Source organism: Macrotis lagotis, chromosome X (genome assembly GCF_037893015.1).
Source record: "Macrotis lagotis isolate mMagLag1 chromosome X, bilby.v1.9.chrom.fasta, whole genome shotgun sequence".
Lineage (NCBI taxonomy): Eukaryota > Metazoa > Chordata > Mammalia > Peramelemorphia > Peramelidae > Macrotis > Macrotis lagotis.
The window spans coordinates 290,833,457-290,855,513 of NC_133666.1; the positions used below are offsets into that span (position 1 = coordinate 290,833,457).

The 22,057-nt window shown below is 37.4% G+C and overlaps 1 protein-coding gene across 1 annotated transcript in view; it reads right to left on the bottom strand.

Annotated features, from left to right (window-relative positions):
* TARS1 (threonyl-tRNA synthetase 1) overlaps positions 1–17,709 on the bottom strand; it is a 45,417-nt gene extending 27,708 nt beyond the window's left edge. Inside the window, exons 1-3 of the mRNA XM_074207464.1 lie at positions 17,572–17,709; positions 11,826–11,906; positions 1,315–1,505 (exon numbers count right to left, since the gene is read on the bottom strand). Coding sequence (XP_074063565.1) covers positions 1,315–1,505; positions 11,826–11,906; positions 17,572–17,607 — 308 coding nt within the window. The 5' untranslated portion in view covers positions 17,608–17,709. The remainder of the gene's footprint in view (positions 1–1,314; positions 1,506–11,825; positions 11,907–17,571) is intronic.
* Between the last annotated feature and the right edge of the window lie 4,348 nt (positions 17,710–22,057).

Below are 22,057 nucleotides of genomic sequence, written 5' to 3' on the forward strand. Positions count from 1 at the left end.
AAAAATATTATGGAGGCAGCATAGTTTTATAAGAATAAAAAAGATTTCAGATAAAAGCTTCTGGCCCTAGGTCTTTTTGAATTGTGAATTTCCAGTGTGTAAAACAAGATTGTAGTATACAGTCAATTCTGCCATAACATATGCATTCCTAAAAACCACAGCACTATGCAAAACTACTCAATTAAAAAATTACAGAGCTTCTGTGGAGGAAAACTGAGACAAGAGTACAAAACTTCCAACCATAGTTTGTTTTTTTTTAATTTTCACAACATTGTTTCTGATGGGTCACACTGTGGATTCTTTTATGCCTGTTGCTTAGAAGACTATCTTCTCTCGTTTCAAAATACTTTTATTATTTCAAGTTTCTTCTCAATACTTAGGTTTTTCCATCTGCATGCACTGCTTAGAGTTTTCAAACTGATATTTAGATTTGCTTGGAGTTTTTTTTATATAGAAAAGTTTATAGATACAAAAGAACAGCAAAACATAATTAAGACAATTCACAAGGTGAACTTAGCTGGAAGATGTTTTAAGTGTGAGTGTTTTGTGTAGTCTGCTAGAATTGATTTAGCCTTGTGCACTTTTCTATATTCACCTGATAAAATAACATAGGCAAATATGAAATTTGATTATGTTCATATTGTTCCCCAATAAATAAATTCTGTTGGAACATCATGTTTTCAAAAAAAGTATTTATAGGGGCAGCTAGGTGGAATTGCCTATGTGACCTTGTGCAAGTCACTTAACCCCACTGCCTTGCAAACCCCCCCTACAAAAGTATTATAGCAGATTTTTTAAATTAAATGAGTAGATCCCTTCCAACCATAAAATTCTACACCTTTATAAGAGAAATTGCTTCATTTATCAGCTTTCTCTTGTCCCCCCCCGCCCCATCCCTGAATATTTTTGCAATGTTCCAAAATAGGTTTAGTGTGGTCAAGTCTTTAAAGTCATAAGAATATCTTACTTGTAATACCTAGGTGTTCCTTTCTACCTCCAATAATGGTTCTCTTGACATTAAACAAGACGATAAGTCTCCCTGAATATGTGACACTTGCTTCTGGTCAAAATTTGACTAAAGAATCAAAAATATTTTTAAAGGGTTGAAATCAGATTTTTTTTGAAAGTAAATTTATTCTTAAATCCATAAAACTCTAAGAAATTATAGATTCTCTAGCTCAATGAGTTATTTTATCTTTTATATTATATATAATGAAAGTCTTCATTAATATATAATGAAGAAAATATGAAAATATATTAGGCAACTCAATTTGCTTATACAAGAGTACAAAAATAAATAAGTGTGCTTCATACCTAATTCCATAAGCCACTTGATATGGAGTAGTCTTCCAGGATTCAGCATCAACTTGTTTACCATCAGGTAAGGTGACTTTAATTGGCTGACTATCTTTCGAAGCTTTTTCTAACATAATGGCATCATGTTCTGCTTTAAGTTTATTATACATCTCAAGACGTTTGTTGATATATTCAGGCCAAGGATTTAACTGCAAGACAAATAAGATAATAAACCATCACTCTTAGTTTAAAAGTTTTATTTATTTTGGTGCAAAGTGATGAAAAGGTAGTGACTATGCTGGAGCAAAGTATTCAAAAACAGGTCACTTCTTATTAAGCAACATTTCAGAATGGTCTGAAAAAGGGGAGGGGATGAAATCTTTTAGTCCTAAAATAATTAATAATAAATGCTCAAAATTCATTCATTCAAACATACAACTGAACATAAAGTTCTACAGGAGGTCTAATGACTAGATCAGTTATTTATTTAGCACCTAACATGCCAGGTATTGTGCTAAGCACTAGGAATACAAAGAGAGACAGAAGTCAGTCCCTGATTTTAAGGAGCTCAGTCTAATGATACAGGAAACATGTAAAATCTATGAACTATGAACAAATTATATACAAGAAAAACCAGAAATAATCAAGAGGGAAGTCACTAGTGTTAAACTGGATTGGCAAAGGTTTTCTACTGAAAGTAGAATTTTAACTGGGACTTGGAAAGCCAGAAGACAAGAGACGAGGGGGGGGTACTCTTGGAAAGAGGTGCAGCAAGTGATAATCTTCAGTAGAAGATGGGAGTGGAAAAGAGTTTGGAGCAGGGAAGGAGGTGGACAGAACTTTAGTTGCTTGTGCTTTAAATATGAAATCATTGTTACTGACCAATATGTAGATCAGAAGACAGAAATCATATCCATTATGATATTCACATGAAATCTGAAGACAAAGGGGGATTTGAAGCTACAATAAGTAACTTCTTTCCATCAGTGATATGCGAGCCATCACATTTGGACTCTGATATCACAATCCATCATGTACTATATATGAGAAAAATGAAATGACAAACAAAGCTAGGAAGAATACAAAGAGAACTACAGAGACTAAAGATCAGATTTTTTTTCCAATTACAATTTTATAAACTTAAAACATTAAACATAAGATAATATAATCTAGTATGCATAGCTATCTATAACAAAAATTATGACAATATTAAAGTATTGGATGAACTTGTTTTTGGCACAAAATTTCTCGAAGTATCTTTGTTGACACTGCTAATTTTCAATTACTTTTTTCTTTGTATTCCAATTTTTACACTGCCATTGAACAAAAAACCCAATAATGATAACATCCTTAAGTGCATTGTCCAAAAAACAAATCTTCATGTTCTGGTTGAAATCTACATTCCTTTCCACGTTTTAAATTCATCATTCTCTGTTAGGAAGTGATTGATGTGTATTATTTTCATTCTTTCTAATATGTGGTTTATCAGTGTCAGTATGAAAAGTCTTCTAAAGTTGCTTTTTCTCCATACAGTTAATAATTTTAAAGATTGCTCTCCTAAGTTTTGCTCACTTTAGTCTGTATCCTTACAGGAGGTTCTCTCATATTCCACTGAAACTGGCTACTTCATCATCCTTTTGGCACAATAATATTCCATTATATTCACAGGTCATAACTTGTTTAGGCATTTCTCATAAAGGAATCTGTAAGTTTTTCTTTTTTGGGCAATCACAAAAATATTTTTATATATAAAGACCACTTCTTTCAGTTGTAAAGAAACATTTGAGGTATGGGTTTTATCCCACGAAATGCTTTATTCTGAAGTGCAATTTGCCTCCCTGTATCAGGATCTGTAATTTACCTCACTTTTTACCTCTACTTTCTATTTAAGTGTATAGATATCTGAGCTATGTGCTCCTTTGTGAACTCTCTTCCTTTATTTTTCTACCAAGAGATTATGTAGGTGTCTATTATTCTTCCTCTTATACCTTCCCATTTTAATTACCCTCAAAGGCAGAGGTCTCAAACAGATTAAAAAGTGAGAAATGTCTAACAGAAAAAATAAAAATACAACAGAAATAATATTGATTTGTAGTTTTCTATCATAACAATTACTTGGCAATGACAGAAATATAATGTTGCATATTCAATGCAAAAAGTGTAAAATTCTTCTTGCCAAAAATGAATTTTCAACTCCTATGTCATTCTTTTTTTTTTTTTGCAAGGCAATGGGGTTAAGTGGCTTGCTCAAAGCCACAGGCTAAGTAATTACTAAGTGTCTGAGGTCGGATTTGAACCCAGGTATTCCTGACTCCCAAGGCCAGTGCTCTATCCTCTGCACCACCTAGCCGCCCCTCCTATGTCATTCTTACTAGTAGTTCACTTGAAAAAAAGCCATGGCAAAGTGCTGAAGCTCAATGTTTACCTTGCAAGAATCTGCAAAAGCAACTCAATTCCTTTTCTTCTTCTTGCTGACTTATTACCTTGTCTTTCCAGCTTCCTAGATACACAGATATGAAACTGGATGGAACTTCAGAGTCCATCAAGTTCTTATTTTACAGAAGAGAAGCCTGAAGCTCTGGAGTTTAAGTAATCTGTCCATAGTCAAAAGGGGAACAAGTTTCAGCAAAAAATTTGAACTGAGTTCCTTTCTCTGATTCCAGAGTTGATGATCTTAGATCGTCCTCCACCACTTTAATCTCTACTTCAAGTTTCTCTGCTTAAGACTTCTTCCTGCCATAACCCCTGTTCAAATATATTCCGGATAAGACATCCACAAAGAGGATCACAGCTCCAAAAAAGAAAAAAAGACTTCAGAAACTGAATTTCATCAGTTGCCGAAGTCATTGCTGTTATGAATGCGTGTCAGAATTCAAACAAAGAAACTATAATCAGGCAGCAGTGATACTCAAACTAAGGACTTGACTTAAGTTATAATTATTTTTATTCTAACATTCATCTAAAACAATATATACTTTCAGCATGCAATTGTGATTACACATAATATGAACATCTGTGTAAGTGATTAGGGAATTGCTACAATTTTCTCTAAGCTTCTGAGGCCAACTGGCTTTTAAAGACATTAATTATGATTATGAATTATTCAAATATGTCCATCGAAACTTTTATTTTCAGTAATGTCATTCCAAAAAAATGTAAAATCTAAACTAACTAAAAACTTCAAGTTGAAAAGTTCACCTGCTCTTGATAAAACAATTTTTGGACAAAAACAGTATCCCACAAAAAACCTGGTAAGGTCTGTCTCATTGAGGTATGCAGGTGACCAGGGTTCTTGAGGGTTATACCATACAAGTAAATGCTGGCCTTACCAAATGGGATAAGCTTTAAGTAGCACAGTCAAATGACAGAATGTATCTGGGCTCTAAAGACCTGCTTTATTAAAGCACAGAGGGACACATCATCAGCATCTTTGGCCACGAGATCTCATGAAATAGATAAAAATACAAGCACACCTTCAGCCTTGGATGGTTTCCATGAGGGTGGTAAGACAGAAATGGAATATTAAGAATCACATTTATAAATACTAATTTAACTCTTGGTACTAGTCTCAATGTGAGGTTTCTGTTCAACCAAATGAGAAAACATTCCTAGAAAAATATCTATACTAATATTATCACTGTAAATGAAAGTAAAATGGACAAAAATGTTTCTAATCTTGAAGGACTGGCAACAAGTTCTCCTCAAAAGTAAATGAAGGAACCAGTTTCACTACCTATCCAAGGCAGTAAGAAACATCACTTCATCAAACACTTCATCTTTTCATCTTGCAGAGTAGATTATGAGCATAAATAAAAAGACTACTAGAGGATGATTACTGTTTATGTGCCAACACCTGCTGCAGAGACAAAGAAGAATATAAATTCTTGGAAGATACTGACAGAATCCATAATTTTCCAACTTTATCAAGATGCTAAAATAACCTAAGGCAAAGATTTAATTGTACCACTCCCCTGTTCAAAAAATCTAAGCCCCAATCTTCTTTTTGGTTTCTTTCACGTAACTCTCCTTTATACTCTATTCTAATAAAAATGGGATGCACTAGTTTTTCCCCAAATGTGGCCTGCAGTTTCACATCCATGTACATGATCTTCCATCCCTGGAATTTACTGTCTTCATCTCTAAGAATTTTCTATCTTCCTTTAATTTTAAATTTCTTTTATATTTCTCTCTGAAGTTTCAAGATGCCCTCAGTAACTGTGCAATTTTTGCATTTAGTGACCAAGGCTGTGTTCATATAATCCAAATGAATTATGACTTCAGATTTCAATTACACCCCCTCCTTGACCTTAATGAAAATAGAAATGCCTGAGGCATTATTCTCATGCTTGATAATTTGGTTTTCCAAATATGTATCCTCCAAACAATCAGCATTACTGCTGTGAATAAATCTTGATGAAGCTGAATTTTTTTGCCTCATAAAATTTCCTAAAGTCTTTTGTGGTCTTTTCTAACTGCAGTACTTTTTCCTATCAAGATACAAGCCGTGTGTGTGTGTGTGTGTGTGTGTGTGTGTGTGTGTGTGTGTGTGTATACACACACATTCATATTATATAAATCTCTTTCTTTCTCAGGGTTTTAAATGATAGCTCAGCTAGCTTACCAGCCTATCAATATTGATTTCGATACATTAAGGATACATTTCTTAATCAGTGTGGGTACAGACCCACCATCACAAGTGGTATTCAGAAGCTGCTATGGCTAAAACACAAAAGAAAAAAAAGAAAAATTCCAAAACTCTTTCTACCTGATAGACAGTTGTCTGATGATGACACTTTGTGGATTTAGATTAGATTCTATTCTGAAACAGACATGAAATCTATCCTCAGACACCTCAAGCTTTCCAAGTTTTGCAGAAGAAGCCAGAGCAAAAGGAAAAAGACTCACAAGTAAAGGGAAAAAGACCCACACATACAAAACTATTTATAGCAGCATTCTTTGTAGTGGCAAAGAATTGGAAACTGAGGGGATGCCCATCAATTAGGGAAAAGCTGAACAAGTTAGGGTATATGAATGTGATAGAATTCTGTAAGAAATCATAACAGGTGGACTTCAGAAAAGCCTGGAAAGCATTACATGAACTGAAGCTGAATGAAGTAAGGAGAACCAGGAAAACATTGTGTGTGTGTGTGTGTGTGTGTGTGTGTGTGTGTGTGTGTGTATATACATGTATCTATATAACACACACACACACACACACACATATAATCTTATTAGATTGCTTGCTTTCAAAGACAGAGAGGAGGAAAGGGAGGGAGAGAGAAAAATATGGAACTCAAAATTTTGTAAAAAGGGGAATGCTGAAAACTATCTTTGGGGCAGCGAGGTGGTGCAGTGAATAGAGCACCAGCCCTGGAGTCAGGAGGACCCGAGTTCAAATCCAGCCTCAGACACTTAACAACTACCTAGCGGTATGACCTTGGGCAAGTCACTTAATCCCATTTGCCTTGCAACCCCCCCCAAAAAAAACAAATTTAAAAAAACCCTATCTTTGCATGTAGCTGGAACAATAACTTTAAATTTTAAAAAATGAAGTTGGCATTAAAAAAAGGGATCACGAGCACAGCCCTCAGTAATTTAGGATCACTGAAATAACATGATGAGACATTAGAGATGATTTTAATGAAAGGCTTCTGATTTTACTAGATTTTTCTTTTATTGCCAATCCAAATTGCTTCCCAAAATCATTTTTGCAGTCTACCTTAACTGGCCTGTTCTCTGAAAACTTAGAAATTTCACTAACTTCCTCTCTGAGAACATTTAGAAAAAAAGATTCATTTTAGATATGTTCCCTGAGAAGCTCCAAATGTTTACATATCTCTAAGTAGGTTAAGTGTACTATGGTTGCTGTGTATTTTTATCTTCCTCTATTAGGATATGAGATCCCAAAAGTCAAAAAACTCTTGACAACTTTCTACAATGTCCTGCACCTCAAAAGCACTGTGCTTTTGCTTCTAGAATAAGGAGCTTTAAAATGGATTCTAATTAACAATCACTTATCTCAGTCTCTTGTCTTCTGTACTAAGTCTTATATTTATAGGAAACATAGAATCATATAATCTCCCTAATTCAAAAAGTATTATGGAAGTTGTGCTAAGTTTGGGGAATTCTGAGTATAAAATTAAACAGGTCTTACCCTCAACAAATCGACTTTCTATTAAGATACAACATTCACAGAGATAATCAAATACCACACACACACACACACACACACACACACACACACACACACACGAGAAACAACTAAGACTTGGGGGTTTGGAGTGGCATTCTCCATTAAGTCTTAAAGGAATCAGTGCAGTTAGGTGGTACAGTGGATAGAGCACCAACCCTGGAGTCAAGAAAACCCGAGTTCAAATGTGGTCTCAGATACATAAGAATTACCTCGCAATTACCTTGGGCAAGTCACTTAACCCTACTGCCTTGCAAAAAAAAAAGTCTTAAAGGAATTTAGGGTATTCCAAGAAGTTCAAAATGAATGAGGAAGGAATTTAATGGCAAAATATACAAGTGGGAAATGGAATTATCATGTAAGGTGGTAAACCAGGTTGTCAGAAACACTGCCACATGAGCAGAAATAATATAAAAGAAATCTGGAGTCAGATGTAAGGCGCTTTACTTGACAACAGGGGCTTTTGGACCTATTCCTAGAAGCAACAAGAAACTACTAACCTTTGAGATCAGAGAAGTTACAGTCAAAGCTATACCTTAAAAATGTGATTTTATTGATGGTATGAGAATGGACTGACTAGAGAAAAGAATGGAAGCAAAAAGACCAATTAAGAGGTTACTACATAGCCCTGGCAAGAGACATAAGGGTGAAAAGAATGTCGATGGAGTTTTTTCTTCCTTCAGTTCTGATTCTTCTTTCACAACGTGACAAAAATGGAAATATGCTAAACATGACTGTACATAATACAACCTTTTTCAGATTACTCACTACCATAGGAAGGGGGGAGGAAAGGGAAGGAAGTAGGAAAATGTGAAACTCAAGGGCTTAAAACAAGATAAATATTAAAATCTGAGTCTATAATTGGAAAAATAAAAAAATGACGATTGTGTGATCAGAGAAAAAGGGGACTGATAACAGTTGTGTAACGTAGGTATAACTGAAAACAACTTGGCAACTAATTGGATACAGAAAATAAGGGAGAATAAAGATTAATGCATGACTCTGAGGTTGCAAAACTGGAAGAGAAGGTTAAGTGCCTTTTAAGGAAACAGGCAAGCTGAGAGTAAAAGGTATGTGGGAGAAGATGAGTTCTGCTTTAGACATACAGAGTTTGAGGTAGGAAGGGATATCTAGATGAAGAAGTATAGCAGACAGGTGGTGATATGAAACTGGACTTTAAGAAAGTTTAGGGCTGAGTACGATAGGTGGTATCAGAACACAAGTGGATTGATGAGATCACCTAGACATGGGTTGTCAAGAAAGAGGTTCACTGAAGGAATTATAAGAATTATGGATCCTTTATTTTATTTTACTCTGTAATTTCTCTTCTGTAATCATATCTATATTACAGCCTCTTCCTTGTTTCTGAGGGAAAAAGATCATGAGTTCAAAAATTCAATCCCTGAGTTTATAGATACAAATGTTTAAGTTTTCCCATAACTGCTCTTAGTTTAGGGAAAACTTGAAGCTAGGTTTAGAGATTCAATGCCCTCATAAAACACTTTCACTCTTAGGGAATTGTTATCTCAAAATCACCTGCAAATGGTTTTGTGCCAAGGAAAATTGTTATCCTTGAGAGCAGACAGGCAGACCCTGCCCTCCTCATCCTTGATAATTAAAAGTGGTCTTATCTCATGCCCAGGCTACACCCAGTCCACTGTGATTAATGACTTAGGGATGCTGCTAGGTTCCATAAATTCACAAAGTGTTCCTTTAAGAATGGGGGGGGGGGGGGGGGGGGAGAAGAGAAGAAGACAGCTAGGTAGTGCAAGGGATGGAGCATCAGCTCTGCAGTTTGGATCCAGCTTCAGATACTTAATAATTGCCTACCTGTGTGACCTCGGGCAAGTCACCCTTAGCCCCATTGCCTTAATATAACCAATCACCATCCCTCTCTCCCATGATACTGTACAATGATATTGTATAATGTCTTCATCTGCTCTGTTCTTTGTTTTATGGTAATAAAAAATGAGTTGAACCCTCTAATCTGGATCTTTGGCTAGACACTGAGTCAAGTCATTGCCTTTTGTTGGCAGGTAGTGCTTCCTCTTTTAATAAAATGCTATTTTGCTTGGAGAAAATGTGTCTTGATCTATCTTTTTTGTTGAATTTCAGTCATGACAGAGTCCTAGGGATTATCCACAGATTCAGACCATTAGGTGGATAAAGATTCAACAAAAGGGACTTAAGAACTAATAGTCAAGATGCAGGAAGACTAAGAGAACTGAAGTATCACAAGTGTTAAGGGAAGAAATGAGTAGAGCTTTGATAAACTCCACTCCTGAAGTGAACTCAGAATGGAGGGGCATTTTTAGCAATATTAAAAGAAATGGACAGCTCAAGAGAGATGAAGACTAACAATAAGTTATTGGATATATCAAGAGACAACTATAACTCTAGAAAGAATAGTGTCATTTAAGGGTCCTAACCTTAAAGCAATGATGCCTGCAGAGTTTCTTTTAAAGATAAAAAGTGTGAAAGGTAGGGTAGAGATACAGTGATATAATGAGGAGATGATGCCATCCTGTGAAGGTAAGAAATATCAAGAAAAGCTAGATGAGAGAGAGAATGGTCAAGAAAGCAAACTGAAAAGGGAATAAACAGAAAAACAGAAGAAATGATCTTGGCATGAAGGACCTACCTGATCTTTGTCAAATGAAGGAGTAAGAAGAAGAGAATGAAGTTTTGAGATAGCAAAAGAGAAGTTCACAATGGATAGCCTTTATATTCTTTGTAAAAGAGCTCACTTCTTTGTAGAGAGGGAGGAGTTGGAGAAGTAAAATAAGGCATTATAAATTAATCAGCTATAATACTGGTAGAGACAGCTCTCTATAAAAAACTAGTGAAACCTGTTCTAATATATAGCTAAAAATTAGTTCCTTTGCTCTGCTGCATTCCACTGGGAGTTTTGTATTGGCTTCCAGTATAATGCCTAGAATGACTAAAACGAAAAGTGAAATATTGCTCATAGGTAGCCAACACCAAACAGAACACAAGAAAGGCATAAGGCTAGCTAATTACATCCTATCACACCTTAGTCAGAGGAGTTGAAATATGGGTTGACTCTGGGAGTCTAAGGCCAATGAAACATGGGTCTCAGGACTAGGAGAAAGATGACAGATTGGAGAACTGGAGGGGACTGAGGTCATCTATTCCATCTGCCTCTTTGCAGCTGAGGCCCATAGACATAAGTAGTTTCCTCTGGTCACAGAGTTGGCTTTTGAACCCAAGTCCTTAGATTCCAAAGCAATCTGTCTTTCTACAGCACCAGTGCCATTCTAGATCTTGAGAAATCTCAGAAGATACAGCCTGGATCTAAATCACTTTTTATTAAAATTGGTGATAAATAACTTTCAAGGTATTTTCTAGTTTATAATTATGAAAAGTGGTTCCTTTAAAGATATTTTTCGAAATGAGCTTATGAATTACATTAATATTTCTTAAATCTTAAGCCCTAGAACCAGTTTCTAACCATTTTGGCCATAAACTCATCTTGATTTCAATTTTTTTTGTTTCCTTATTTTAACATTTTATGAATTTTATTTTTTATTATTCTTCACCAAAAAAATTAATAAATCTCCATAAGCAAATAACAGAAAATTAGGTCGATAGAAAACTGAAATCTCCATTGCAAAGAGCTTCCTTTAAAAATAAATTCAAGGGGGTGGCTAAGTGGCACAGTGGATAGAGCACCAGCCCTGGAGTCAGGAGAACCTGAATTCAAATCTAACCTCAGACACTTAATAATTACCTAGCTGTGTGACCTGGGCAAGTCACTTAACCCCATTGCTTAGCAAAAAAAAAAAAAAAAAAAAAAAAAAGGGGGGTAAAAATAAATTCAACATGCTGTTTCTATAGTGGCCTTCTTTGCATGTCTCCCTTAGAATTGCCCATTCTTGTGGGTTTTTTTAAAATTTTCATTGACCCTCTTTTTTTCCCCTGAAATCACTAACACAAGGTCTAGTCTTACTTCCATTAAGAAAAAAAAAAAGAAAAAATCCTCTGTTAAGCAAAACCAAATCCAGAGTCTGCATTTCAATTTTATGGTCCTCTTCATTTTAGCTTTTCTTTTCAGTTTTTCCCTGTCCTACAATCCCACAATCAGATTATCTTTAACAATTCATTTTTTTCATTTCTCCTCATGAACAATTCCTAATCTTAATTCTTTTCTTTTTAGAATATCTTTTCTTCCTGATTCTTCCTTTAGCATTATATAATTATAATTAGCAGAATATAAATTTCTAAATATTAAAATTCCTACACCTAAATTTGGATATCTAAGGAAAAACAGATTCCTTCCAACTAATAATCTGATATAGTATTTATTTTTAAAATTTACCTCTGCTCGACTTCCATCAGTAGATCCTTCTTTATTTTTCTTTTTACCTCCTTCTTTTCTCTTTTCTTCACCTCCACCTAACTGAAAAAGAAGGAAAAAAAATAAAGTTTAGGGATTTACATTAAAAAGTTTTCCCCCTGAAAACTTGGGAATGTTTTCACAAAAGCTAAAATAAAATTGGCAAAAAATGCAAAATTAATTTTATGAGTAGTAATGAACAGCTAGTATCTAACATGACAAATCTTATTTAGATAGAAGGGATTCAGGTGCAAATATAGAATAATTCATTAGCTTTCTTTTCATCTGAGTATGCACCCATTTGTATAAAATATTGGGAATACTAAAAAGAACAGAATTTACATCTAAGGATCACTACTTCCAGGTTTCACCCAATCCTTCTATCTTAACCCTTCATTTATTTATTTGTTTGTCAGTTGATAGACAACTTGAGACTGGGACTCCCTATTGCACTCAAGCTAGAAGTACAATAGCTACTCATAGGCCTGATGCCACTGCAAAACAGCAGAAGAGCTTTGATAAGCTCCACTTCTGAAGTGAACTGATTTGCCCCTCTTGTAAGCAGTTTGATAGATTCCTGCTCCTGAGTTCACCGTACTGGTACAACCTTAGTGTGGACAACTGATCAGTTTTAGCCATTGCAGTTCAGAATTCTCAAATTTCACTTAGTAGCAAGGATTACAGGTATATGCCAAAAACCTGGTTTGACTCCATAAATTAGCCATTTGAATGAGAGGCTATCCTCTACACTTGAATCCCTTTCCCCCTTGGCTTTCTGTTGCTGAAGCCCTTCTAATCTCTTACTTTGACTTTGGGCCAATTCCATCATCCCCTTTCATCATTCTTGCTTGAAAGATATCTAGAACTACAGAACAAGCCACAAAAGTTTACTGATAGGATAAATTCATGCTTTCTGATTTCAATTTGGAGTAGCCCCTGCAAAAAAAAGTCCTTCTATTTATTTCTGATTACAGTTCCAGGACTTGATTAAGGAAACCCAAGTTCAAATCTGATGTCAGATACATATTAGCTTTGCGACACTCAGTATGTCACTTAACTTGTTTGCCTCAGTTTTTTTTTTTAAATAAAATGGGGATAATGTAGTTAACCCCTCCAGATCTCAATTTTTCCTCATCACTATTTCAATATAACATGGGCTGGTATTTAGCAATCAAATGTGAATGTTTGGGGAGCTTTGCAGAAGGCACAGATAATACAAAAAGGCCAGAAGATGACAAGGAAAAAGTTTAGAAACTCAGAAATGCACAAAATATATGTTTAGTATTATATAATATCAACATATTTTATTTTTTAATACCCTAATAATCAGACTTCTTCTCTGGTATTAAGGATCAAGAACTTTTACATGGATTTACAGATATTGGGAGTGCCCTGCCCCTAAAACCCACAATGTGTAAGTGATAATTGTGATAGCACCTACCACCCAGAGTTGTTGTGAGGATCAAATGAGATAATAATTATACAGTGCTTAGTAAAGAACTTGGCAAATAAGCGCTACATAAATGCTGTTGTTATACTCCCAAGTTACTAGTTCAAACCAGCTTGCTATGTCTACTGGCTAATTCTCTACTGCCTAGAAACATGCTCATGTCTCCCCCATCCTGAAAAAACACTCACTTGAAATTTTCATTCCTGCTATTGTCCTATCTGTTGCCCTTTGTAGCCAAACTCCTTAAAAGTCTTCTGGGGTGTAGTTATCTGTCTCCATTTTCTCTCCCCCCAATCTCTTCTTAACCCCTTACAAACTGGCTTCCAACCTTCCAATTCTCCCAAAACTGCTCTTAGCTGCCAAATTCTATGGCCTTTTCTCAATCCATATTCTCCCAGATCTCTTTGTAGTCCTTGACCCTGATGATCACTTTCTCCTTAAAACTTAATCTTTTGAGGAGTACCACTCTTCCTTGATCCTCCCAACTATAAGATTATTTCTCCTTGGCCTGCTTTGCTGGAGATCTTCATCCAGATCACACTCTCTAACTGTAGGTATCCAGAGTTCTGTCCAAAGCCTTTTTCTTCCCTACTATATTATTTCATTAATGAGGTCTCAAGGATTTAGCCTCAATTAGATTACAATCTCCTCTATGTTGATTCTCAAAACTACCTATCACAGTTCTAACATTTGTGCTAACTTTCAAGTGCCAAAATGCTTTTTAGACGTCTTAAAATGGATGTCCAGTCATTCTATCTCCCCCCAAACCTCCCCATCCTTAACTTCCCTATTGTTGTTGTTTTGTTGTTAATCTTTACAAGAAAGGTCAAACAACCCAGGTGAGTAGTCAGAGATGCCCCTCTGCTGGCCAGTTAGCAGACTTCCCTATTACTGAAGAGGGCAACAATCATCTCCCAGTCCCTTAAGGTAGAAACTTAGTCATCCTAGATTCCTTACCATCTCTCAGTCCACCATTCCCCACCCCCAATCCAATCTGTGATCAAGGTTTGATGATTTCACCTTTTGTGACATCTGTTGAATAACCCCCTTTCCCTCTTCTGACATTGTCACCACAGTACAGCAGATCCATATCACCTCACTCCAGGAATACTACAACAGTCTGCTGCTAAGTCTATCTTAAATCTCCTTCTACTTCAATCCATCCTCCTTTTAGTCAAGTTATTTTTCTAAAGTGCAGGTCGAACCTCCCCAATAAATTTCAGGGGTTTTCTATTGCTTCTAGGATCAAATATAAAATTGCCATTCAAAACCTAGCTACCTTCATGTCCCATATTATTCCCTGCCACATACTATTCAAATTATAAATAAGATGCTCCATCTCTTGGCTCCTGGTATTTTTCTTGGCTGACCCCTCCCACCCCCACTCCTCTACTTTTGACTACTGACCTCCCCAGGCTTCCTTAATGCAGCAACTAAAATCCCACCTTTTATAGGAAGCCTTTCTTCTCTTATTTCTTTCTAGTGCCTCAATTATTTTCTATTCATCCATATAGGGCTTGCTTTGTGTATGTATATATATATTTGTTTGTAATCCAGAATAGTCTTTTACATTTTTTTTTGTAACCCCAGCACTTAATTTCAGTGCCTGGCACTCCTTTAATAAATGTTGACTGATTAAAAGATTGATTGAATGACATTCAAGATTCTTGACTAGGAGAATGCATGAGGAAGCAATCAAATATAGACTTGATCTGTAGTGGAGGAAATGAAAGGTGTTTAAAGTTAATCCTCTTAGAAATGTTATTTATTTTACAATATTTGCTTATTAAGTTCAAATTCTAACCTTCCTCCTCCCATTCTAATCATTTAGATCCAATAAACTCTTAACTTCAACATCTGCAAATGAGCAGTTTGCAATAGCTGTGTCAATAAAATAGATTTGGGGCTAATCAGTGACTAAAGAGGAAGTAACAAAAACATAACTGCACAAAAAAAAAGTGAGCCACTAGTTATTGATATTACTTCTATCTTACTATTCTACAGTTTGTGCTATCAGTTATGCTCTCAGTTACTAAAACAGGAACAGAATAGAAATCTTAACTCTTAAGTCAAAGACTTAAAATGAGAATAAGAATTGAAGTCTATTTTATGAAAAAGTATTTTTCACAAAGGATATGACAAATGAAGAAAGTACTGCTTCCTAAAAGCCAACTTTGACACAAAGATTTATTATTTTGTCTCAGTACTTTCTCTACCAAGTATTAAAAAAGCTTCCTCTTCTTTATGGCACAATGGATAGAGTACTGGGACTGGAATCAGGAAAACCTGACTCCAAATACATTCTCAGATACTACTAGTATGACCCTAAGAAAGTTACTTACTTGTCTCAATTTCTTCTCCCTTTTTCTTTAGCACTGTAATTGAGACTTCTTAACACCAGCATGCTGAACCCCAGAGGGTACAATACCAGTTAATAACAGATATAAATTCAAACCACCTAATAATGGAAAGACTTCAAAAGCTTATCTTCACTCAACTTCTAGGCATAACATTAAGTCATTTGAACAGAACTATGTGTCTCTAGGCAAGGCAACTTCTCCACTTATATTCTTCTGATAGATAACTCTTGATTTAAAATGACTACCAATTCAAACTACACTCAAAGGGCTATAAAACTATATACATATCCTGTAACCCAGCAATATCACTACCCAAAGAGATTAAGGAGAAAAGAAAAAGGAGTTAACTGTACAAAAATATTTAAGACAGCTTCTTTGTGTGGTGGCAAAAAAAAAAATCAAAAATTGTGGGGATGTCCATCGATTGGGGAATGGCTAAACAAATTGGTATATAATAGTGATGGAATATTATTGTGCTATAAGAAATGATGAGCATGATAGTTTCAGAAAAACCTGATCAAATTTATATGATGATGAAACTGAGGAGAACCAAGAGAACATTATAAACAGAAACAGCAGTATTATAATGATTAGCCTTTCTTAACTACTCTGATCAAATTGATGATCCAAGACAATTCCAAAGGACCCATGATGAAAAATGTTATCTACCTCCACAGAAATAAATAATGAACTTTTAATGCAAACTGGTTTTTACTGTATTCTTCTTATATTTGGGGATGAAGGGGGGTGGGGGTGGAAGGGTCCCTGTTTCTTTTTTCAACATGACTAAAATGGAAATATTTTTTCCTGACCTCATGAATAATCAATATCAGGGGTGAAGGAAGTGTGGGAAGAAGAAGAAGGGTATTTGGAAATTAAGATCTATGAATGCATCCCCTCCATGTTTTTAGTAAAACCTAGTCAAGGGGTGGCTAGGTGGCACAGTGGATAGAGCACCGACCCTGGAGTCAGGAGTATCTGAGTTCAAATCTGACCTCAAGTCACTTAATAATTACGTAGCTGTGTGGCCTTGGGCAAGCCACTTAACTGCATTTGCCTTGTTAAAAAAAAAAAAAAACCTAGTCAAAAATAAGTCATCTCCTAGCAGACAAACTCCTGGATTTAGAGCTGGATAATTAATCATACTCCATCTTACAGATGTTGAAACTAAGGTCCAAAGACTTAAAAAGTGATTTGTCCAAATCATATAAATTGCATGTGGTAGGGTCAGAACATGAACCCAGGCTCTCTCTTTTCATTTGAAAATTCAGTGAACTCTCTAAGTCCCAGGGAATCACACTGCTGGTCATGAAAATGACCTCTGTAATAATTTTCTTTTAATTCTAGTGCCTTCCCTTTGTTAATTATTTCCTATTTATTTTGGGTGTTTGCACGGTACAAGATGTGTAAGCATGCACACAAGGATGTATTTGCCCTGAGTTCCAGGGCCAGGGATAGTTTTCCCCTGGGAGCACCTGGAAGGAGGCCTGTCTTCTGCCTTTCTTCGCCTTCCCAGCTCTTAGGGCAGTGCCTGGCCTAATGTTTGCTCATGGAAGGCCCTCTCCGGGTCTCAGCTGTCTCCTGTGTAAAAGAAAGGAACTGGGGGTGCAGTGCACAGAGCACCGGCCCTGGAGTCAGGCGGTCCTGGGTTCAAATCCGACCTCAGACACTTAATAATTACTGGCTGTGTGGCCTTGGAAAAAAAAAAACAAAAATTTAAAAAAAAGTAAAAAGGCTCTGGAACAGACGAGCGGAGGAGTCCTTCCCGGCTGTCCCCGCCCCGAGACGCTCGGAGCTCGAGTTCCTCGGCCCAACCGCCCTCCCCCACAATGGGAAGCCGCAGAGAGGGCCCCGGGCCCCACGGACAAGCACTGGCCCCCCCATGCCGCGGCGAGGACACCCGGGCTCCCCCGCTCACCTTCCCCGCGGGCTCGGCGGTTCCCTCCAGAGACATGGTCAGCAGCTACGGGGGCCGCGGAGGGGCCACGTGGGGACGGACGGACGGACCGAAGGGGAGACAAGGCAGGCGCCGAGGCCTCCCAGGCAGCGCGGAGGAAGCAAAGCGGGCAGCGCGGCGCCAAGCACCCTCACTGCGCTTGCGCCACGTGGCCGCGAGCGAGGCGCCCGCTGATGCAACCAGAGCGCCCCCTCCTCGGCCCGCCCCCTGCTCTCAGTAACCAATGAACAAAGCTGGGGGCGGGCCTTCGCATGGTCTCAGCCAATGGGATGGCAGTTCTCGGGGTCGGGGTTGTCCCAGAGAGACGCTAATAATATTAGACCATCGCTAGGATAGAAACCTTTCTCTAGCTGAGCGCAGGAAGAGGAAGAAATGATGTGCGCATGCGCGTGCGCCTGCGCCTGCGCAGTGGTAGTTTTTGTCTTTATCTCCACCTGATGGAGTGAGGGATTAATTGTCGTCTTGAAGTGCGTGGTTGGGTTCATCATTTTTAAGAGATTCGTGTTGACTTAGACCAGTGAGGCAGAGCAGAACACTGTGGGGACTCAAAATAATGAATCCTATTTCTGCCGTTTTCTATCTGGACGTGGGCACGTCTCGAATTCCCGGAGCCTTAGTTTAAGGAGGGTCTCTGGAGAATGGGGGAGGGGAGGAAGATGAGGTCAGGGGACCGCCGAAGCCCTTCCCAGCTCGAAGGGCAATGTTTGCGCCGCTGCTGGTGAAAGACAGAGGAAGGGAGCCGGTAGGGAAGCAGCCAGATCTTGCAAAGGAAAGCCATCTCCCTAAGGACCCACAAACCGGAAGCGTGGGTTGAGCAGAGGTTCCGGGTGGAGGCGCGAGTCAGGTGACCAGACCCGCGGGCGGGATTTCCGGTTTGGGGCTCTCGCTTCCGGGTTTGCTATTTCCTCGCTGTCTCGGATTTTGAAACTCACACTCTTTAACCCCATAGTGAGTCCCAGGTTTACTTTTATTGGGAAACTTTCCAGGAGTACAGTCGGGGGTTTTCAGTGCTCTTTATGGAGATCAGTGATTTCTCCGACCGCTCTGTAGAGGGATCCCCGCAAGTCTCTCATCCTGTTGGGCTCCACTTGGTGCCTTTCTTGAATTGATTCAATATGCCGGAGACCTTTCACATCTCAACACTCAACCTAAATATGTAAAGATTTGTCCCCGTAGATGGTCCCTGTGTCACTGGCAAAGCTTTAAAATTTCCGGGTGGAATTGTTCGCTCCGGTGAACTTGTACTAGGTTGTTTTTTTCTCCCCCTATTTTTATTCGAAAATGCTAGCCCTGTGGTCTGAAATCTCATATTTATGTGCGATTATTAGCGTTACTAAGTTTCTGAATAATGTAGCTAAGGAACTGCCCTCTTTTCATTAAAAAGAATAAAAGTCATAAAGTCCAGGCGGATAGTTTTATTGATTGGAGACTCAGGAGACTCACCATCCTGTGTTTTTAAATCCTGCCCCAGATACTTATTAGCTGTGTGACCCTGGGTAAGCTCTGTTTGCCTCAGTTATAAACTAGAAAAGAAATGGCAAGCCACTTTAGTAGCTTTGCCAATAAAACTTAGAACTTAGGGCCGTAAAAAAGCTGACACAACTGAACCCTCCTGCCCTTACCCAGCTGAGCTGTTGAGAACTTTAGGGAATAGCTTAAGAGAGAAGGCTTGTTTTTTGCCTGGGGGCAAGGTACATAATAAAAGTTCATTGCTCGCCAAATAGCTTGAACCCTGGAGGGGGGGAAGGAAGGAGAGGGGGGTCAGTGTTAATTCGATCAGTGCAGAAGCAACAAATTAATTATACAAATTATTTCTCTTAACATTCTCCAAACTAAATTAGATTGTTTGGTAAACTTATTCATGGTTTCTGAAAGTTGGCACAGGGGAAGAATTTTTCAAAGGTTAAGTTAAAGTTGGCAGATCTAAATCATTGGAAAAATGTCAAATGCTCATGGTTAGGTGGAGCTAATATAATAAAAATGACAATTCTACCCAAATTAAATTACTTATTCAGCGCCATACCAATCAAACTATCAAATAACTACCATACCAAGCTAGAAAAAAAATAGAAAATTCATCTGAAGCAACAAAAGGGCAAGAATAGCAAGGAAACTGATAAAAAAAATGTAAAGAAGGTGGCCTAGCTCTAGCAGATCTAAAACTATACTATAAAGCAGCAGTCAGCAAAACTGCCCAATACTGGTTAAAAAATAGAGTAATGGATTAGGATTGGTTCAAAAGAAACTGCAGTAAATGACTGTAGTAATATACTATTTGACAAACCCAAAGATATCAGCCTCTGTAATAAGAACTCACTTTTTTTTTTAGTTTTTGCAAGGCAGTGGGGTTAAGTGGCTTGCCTGAGGCCACACAGCTAGGTTATTAAATGTCTGAGGCTGGATTTGAACTCAGGTTCTCCTGAATCCATGGCCGGTGCTCTATCCACTGAGCCACCTAGCCACCCCAAGAACTCACTATTTGACAAAAATTGTTGGGAAAACTGGAAAATAGTATGGCAAAAACTAGGCATAGATCCACATCTCACACCCTATACCAAAATAGGTCAAAATGGGTACAGGATTTAGACATGAAGAGCAATACCATAGATAAATTAACAGACAAAAAAAAAAATACTCTGTCTGATCTATTGAAAAGGAATACATTTATGACCAAACAAAAATTAGAGCAGATTATACACTGCAAAATGAATGATTTTGACTATATTAAAAAAAACTTTTGCAGTAATAAAATCATTGCTGCCAAAATTCAAAGAAAAGCAGAAATGGGAAACAAACTTCACAACCAGGAGTTCTGGTAAAGGTCTTATTTCTAAAATATATATAGAGAATTGCATCAAATTTATAAGGTCACAAGTCATTCCCCAATTGATAAATGGTCAAAAGATATGAACAGTTTTCAAATGAAGAAATTAAAGTTATATATAAGCATATGAAAAAATGCTCCAAATCACTATTGATTAGATAAATGTAAATTAAAACTCTTGAACCCAAAGAGCAAGACAGAGATCAAAATTTGATAAGTTTGGAGTTCTTTAATTTCCTGGGGACTGCCTGCGGATGAAGTGTACCCAAATCAGACAGTACCTGAGTGTTCAGGGAATGGGTTTTTATAGTGCTTTGATGGGGGGGGGGGGGCTACTGAGAGCAAGAAGGATACAGAAGCAAAGACAGCAATTAGATATATTTTCTTGTCATACTACTACAAACATAGAGTGGGAAAGGTCAGGGTCTTTGTGTTACGTCTGAACATGTTTCCTGAGATGAAGGGAGTCACATATTCACGGTTTTCCCATAGGTTTGAGGGAGTGAAATTTACTGTCTTATGGTTCCAGTTGCATTTGGGGAAGGGGAGACAGTCCTGTGATAAAGCAGGAATTTTACAGATACAGCAAGATAAGTAGGCTAACAAGGGTGCTTTGTGAATTTTAGACAAATTTATGGTATATCTGTGACCCCCAGAATCAAGCATTTGGGTCCTGTAAGATTATTTTTAGACCCAAAAACACCTAGCCAAAGTTATATTTCTGAGGAGTTTCTTTGGGCCCAGAAAGGTGTCAAGAACTCCTATACAGCTATTACACAAATATTGATATTATACTTCAAAACAACAATGAGATATCATCTCACACCTATTAGATTAGTCCAGATTAAAAAAAAAAGGGAACATGATCAGTGCTGGAGAAAGGATGTGGGAGGATTGGGACATTTATGCATTGCTGATGGAATTATGAATGGATCCAACCTTTCTTGAGAGCAATATGGAACCATACCCAAAGAGCAATAAAACCATTCATATCCTTTGACCCAGCAATTCCAATTCTAGGACTATATCTAGAAGAAATTGTGAAAAATGGGAAAAGTCCTACATGTTCCAAAATATTCATAGCAGCTCTTTTTGTAGTGGAATTGGAAATTGAGGGGATGTCTGTCAATTGAGGAATGGCTAAAGAAGTTATGGTACATGAATATTATGGAATATTATTCTATAAGAAACAATAAATGGTTGGCCTTTAGAGAAGCATGGAATGGCTTATGGGATCTATTGCTGAGTGAAGGGTGTAGAGCCAAGAGAACAATTTACACATGCATCATAAAATGAACAACCTTGATGGAAGCAACCCTTCTGGACAGTCCAGAGAGCTAGGACAGTCATATTTGACAGATTATAGACTATATTATCCCCAACCAGAGGAAGAAAAACAAAACACACAGGAAAAAAAATATCCCTACCTAATCTGATGAATACTTTATAAAAATTATCTCATATATCTCTTTCCCTTAATCCTAATTCCTCATGCCAAAAATTACTAATTTGTAAATATGTTTAACAAAGTCTGTATGTAAAATGCTAACCTGACTGTTCCCTCCTGAGGGGAGAGGGGGTGGGAAGGATGGAGGGAAATATTGTAACTTGGAAATATGCATG